The sequence below is a fragment of the Pseudomyrmex gracilis genome, unplaced genomic scaffold (assembly GCF_002006095.1).
Source record: "Pseudomyrmex gracilis isolate BER0280 unplaced genomic scaffold, ASM200609v1 scaffold_73, whole genome shotgun sequence".
In the NCBI taxonomy this organism is placed as follows: domain Eukaryota; kingdom Metazoa; phylum Arthropoda; class Insecta; order Hymenoptera; family Formicidae; genus Pseudomyrmex; species Pseudomyrmex gracilis.
The window spans coordinates 352,343-356,133 of record NW_018020657.1 but is presented as its reverse complement, the minus strand read 5'-3'; the positions used below and the strand labels follow the sequence as shown (position 1 = coordinate 356,133).

General features: G+C 38.5%; 1 protein-coding gene across 1 annotated transcript in view; it reads left to right on the top strand.

The window, feature by feature from the left end:
- Nucleotides 1-3,497, top strand: part of LOC109854769 (heterogeneous nuclear ribonucleoprotein L) — a 186,729-nt gene extending 183,232 nt beyond the window's left edge. Inside the window, exons 9-10 of the mRNA XM_020428193.1 lie at nt 2,357-2,616; nt 3,322-3,497. Of these exons, the coding sequence (XP_020283782.1) occupies nt 2,357-2,616; nt 3,322-3,461 (400 nt within the window). The 3' untranslated portion in view covers nt 3,462-3,497. The remainder of the gene's footprint in view (nt 1-2,356; nt 2,617-3,321) is intronic.
- Nucleotides 3,498-3,791: the final 294 nt, after the last annotated feature.

Genomic DNA, 3,791 nt, shown 5'->3' with positions numbered 1-3,791 from the left:
GTTTAATTTTTTATTTTTAATGATCTATATTTATATTTATATTCTTTTTAATTATTATTTTTATAATGAAATGTAAACTAATACAGTATAATAATAATTTTAACACTTATATTATTTAACACTTATATTATTTTTAATTATTAAAAAAAAAAACATATCTCACTATCGAAAAAGACTATATTCTTAAATAAAGAATATATTCTTAATTTTTCAGAAGAATATCATCTAAAATCTTGAAGAAGATTTTTTAAGTATAAGATCTTCTACTTACGAGAATATAATTTTTTCGGTGTACACGGAGCGCGTTGAAAATTAAAATACATAACTTTACGTAGTTATAAATATAATAATAAAACTTATACGTATTTATTACATTATAAACCTATATAGAGAAAATGCTTTCTTGTTTTAAGAATATTATCATTCTCGATATACGATAGTGTCGCATGTCGCGAATATAAACGAATATAAACGAATCAAATGTAATTAGTCCATTTTGGTTGGAAGAGTTTGAAACTCTTTTGAAACTTTTTCTCCGTGTTCTTCTTTCGACTTATTACATTGGCATTTCTTTCATTCACAACGTTTCGTTTATTTAACATAATACGAAGAGAGACGATATAAAATTTCGCTTTAAGCGAGTTTCGCGGTAGATTGAATGATTCAGCAAAGCGAATAATTTAACAAAGCGACGAGATACGATGGTTACCGTGATATACCTGTTTTTAAGAGATAATAAAAAACGCACCGAGAATCTCCGAGAAAGCGAGCGTGTTACTTTGACGAAAAACTTAATCGCCCGCAGGGAACGAGCCCCATCTTGCGCGCGCGCGCGCGCGCGCGCGAGAGAGTAAGAAAGGGAGAGAACGAGTTCTGATTGCGGGAAGTTAATCACAGGAAGTTTCCCAAAGCTCGCGCGGAAAGACAAACTGCTGCGCGTCTCTCTTCCGCGCGGAAATCCGCTTTCGTTCACATAATTGAGGAACCAAGATGTAAGCCGTTGACATTTTTGTCGAGAATAAGATATCGTATTGCGCGGCAAGACGAGAAAGAGAACAATTTTTCATGCCGAGGACAACAAACACATTCCCCCTGAGGCTTCATCAAAGTGCGGTGTCAACTTTAGACAAGACCGAAAATAAAAAGCAGCATTGCGACTATTCCTTCCGGTGTGGGATGAGTTTTCTTCAATATCACACCGCTTGTGTTACGATACGATGGAAATAGTTTTATTTTGCACAAATAGTATTTTTTGATAACAGATCGCGCGTTAGATTTATACATGGATTATGCGACTTCTGACGTGTGTGTGTTTTTTTTATTTAGAATAGGAACGCAGATATTGCTGTTGAAGCAAATACACGGATGTTGTTGTGTAAGAGTGTGTTGTTTATTTATAAATGATGTGTATAATGATGTGTATAAACGTTTCGACCCTTGTTTTGGGTCTTTATCAATATTCTAAAAATATATATGCACGTTGATCGAATAGAAGATACATAGATAAATAAAGATAAAAATAAAAATGTAGCAGCAGTTTAAAAAAAACTTACAAAAAATTATGATGTTTGGAAGGATGACGAACAAAATTGGCAGTAGGAACAAACAACCGCATCCTTACAGTGACGTACAAATGCGGTTGTTTAATTTTTATTTTCACCATTATTTAATTTTTATTTTTATCTTTATTTATCTACATATCTTCTATTCGATCAACGTGCATATATATTTTTAGAATATTGATGAAGACCCAAAACAAGGGTCGAAACGTTTATACATTATTATACACATCATTTAAATAAACAACACACTCTTAAAAAACAACATCCGTGTCTTTGCTTCAACAGCCATATCTGCGTTTCTATTTTAATTTTTGGAGCTATTTTTCTGTACAATTTTTTTATTTATATTTTATCAACACACAAAGCATAGAATATATCATATCATATAAAAATATTCTAAAATCTCTAGATTAGTTCTTTTACAATATTACAAAATATATGTGGCATATACAAGTGATAATTGTAGAACAAAAGAAATTTACGAACAAATGATAAATTTTACATCAAACTATACCCACACAGACATCCATTAGATTATCTGTTAGATGTCGCATGGAGCTGTCGACGTCTAACAGACGTCTAATGGAGATTTTTGTTCTGTGTGGGTAAATTATACGTAAATCACGAAAAAAACACATGTATATGAAATTAGATAAAATCTTTCTCCCGGCCATCTAATGTAAAAACAAATAGAATGACGAAAACAGATGATAAAACATCGTAAAAGCATATTTTATTGGAGGAAAGCTGTGAATAATCTAAGAAAAAATCTGTGCAACCTTGTAATTTTATAGATTTTTGAATCCCGCAATGGCCAATAAGAACAGGATACAACCACCGTCAAAGATAGTCCATTTCTTCAACACCCCGCCTGATCTGACCGAGGAGACAGTGAATCGTGTGTTTGTAGAGCGCGGCATCGAAGCGCCCACGACGGTTAAGCTGTTTCCACTTAAATCCGAACGATCGTCGTCCGGCCTGATCGAGTTTAGCAGCGTCGGTGTCGCGGTGGCCGCTATCATGGAGTGCAATCACACAGCACTCGAAAACAGCAGTAAGTATATCGAATATGATCGTAAAACTTGGAATTTCTCTCGAGCGGCGTTTCATCGGGAAATAGTAGTGCGATTCTGGGGGGGGAAGGGGGGGGATTTTATAGGATTATGATATTCCCGCGATTGACCGCGGGACTTTATTCGCTCTCGCTCGTACACAATTGCAGCTCGGGATTTTTCACTTCCCTCTTATCCGAGTTTACGAGATTCTTCTCTCTTATATCGCAAAAGAATTATTCTGGTTTTTGTTTTAAATGTTGAAAATTCAATAATTTCTAACACATTGCTCGCGGAATAAAGTTGAGACATGTACATATCTTTGCGACGACATGTATCTTTTCAAAATCATTTCGCTTCAATTGATTTTTTTATTCGCAAATATACAGGGTGTCCCAGAATTGCCGTACAATCTCTCGTAGGCAGGTAGAAGGAGTAAAACTGAGTCGAAAAGTCCTGAACCATTTTTTTCTATTATTTATAATAAAGGAGTAATTATTGAGTAAATCAGGCCAATTAGCGCAGATCTTTTTTTTTTCTTTCTGGGACACCCTGTATATAGTTATATATCTTGTAAGATTTGCCACGCGAATTTTGAAATGTAAGAAGAAATTCTGCTCGCAATCCTACCTCGAATCGACTTTTTGTGTGTGGGTCCCTTCGCGAGTTCAGACAGTGAGATATATTACAACGTGTATGTTTCACAGATGGCAAATTTCCCTATATCATGAAGCTATGTTTCTCGTCATCGCGCACCATACCCACGAGCTTCCCGCCCAGCAGCGGCAGCGCGTCGAGCAATTCCGCCGGTAATGGCCACGTCAAAATGCAGCAGGACTCGGAATAGAACGGCGAGGTACAGGGCCAGCAGCGTCAGCGTCAGTGCCAGCGCCCCTCTCTCGCCGCCCTGCACCCGTTGTGTGCCCCCGCGACGGCGGGCACGGCCCTGCACCCCGCAGCCGCCGCGATAACACTGTCCCCGGTCCTACCGCCGCCACCACCGCCCGTACCGCCACCTCTCCCGCCGCCTACTTGTCTCCTGATAGCCACTCCAACGCTCTACCCGACCGTCCCACCACCCCCTCCGCCCCCATTGCCCACTTTCTGGCCCTACTGATGCGGCGGGCCCATCCGCCGGCTCGGCGGATGAGAGACGACGAACAACGCACGCGCCAGC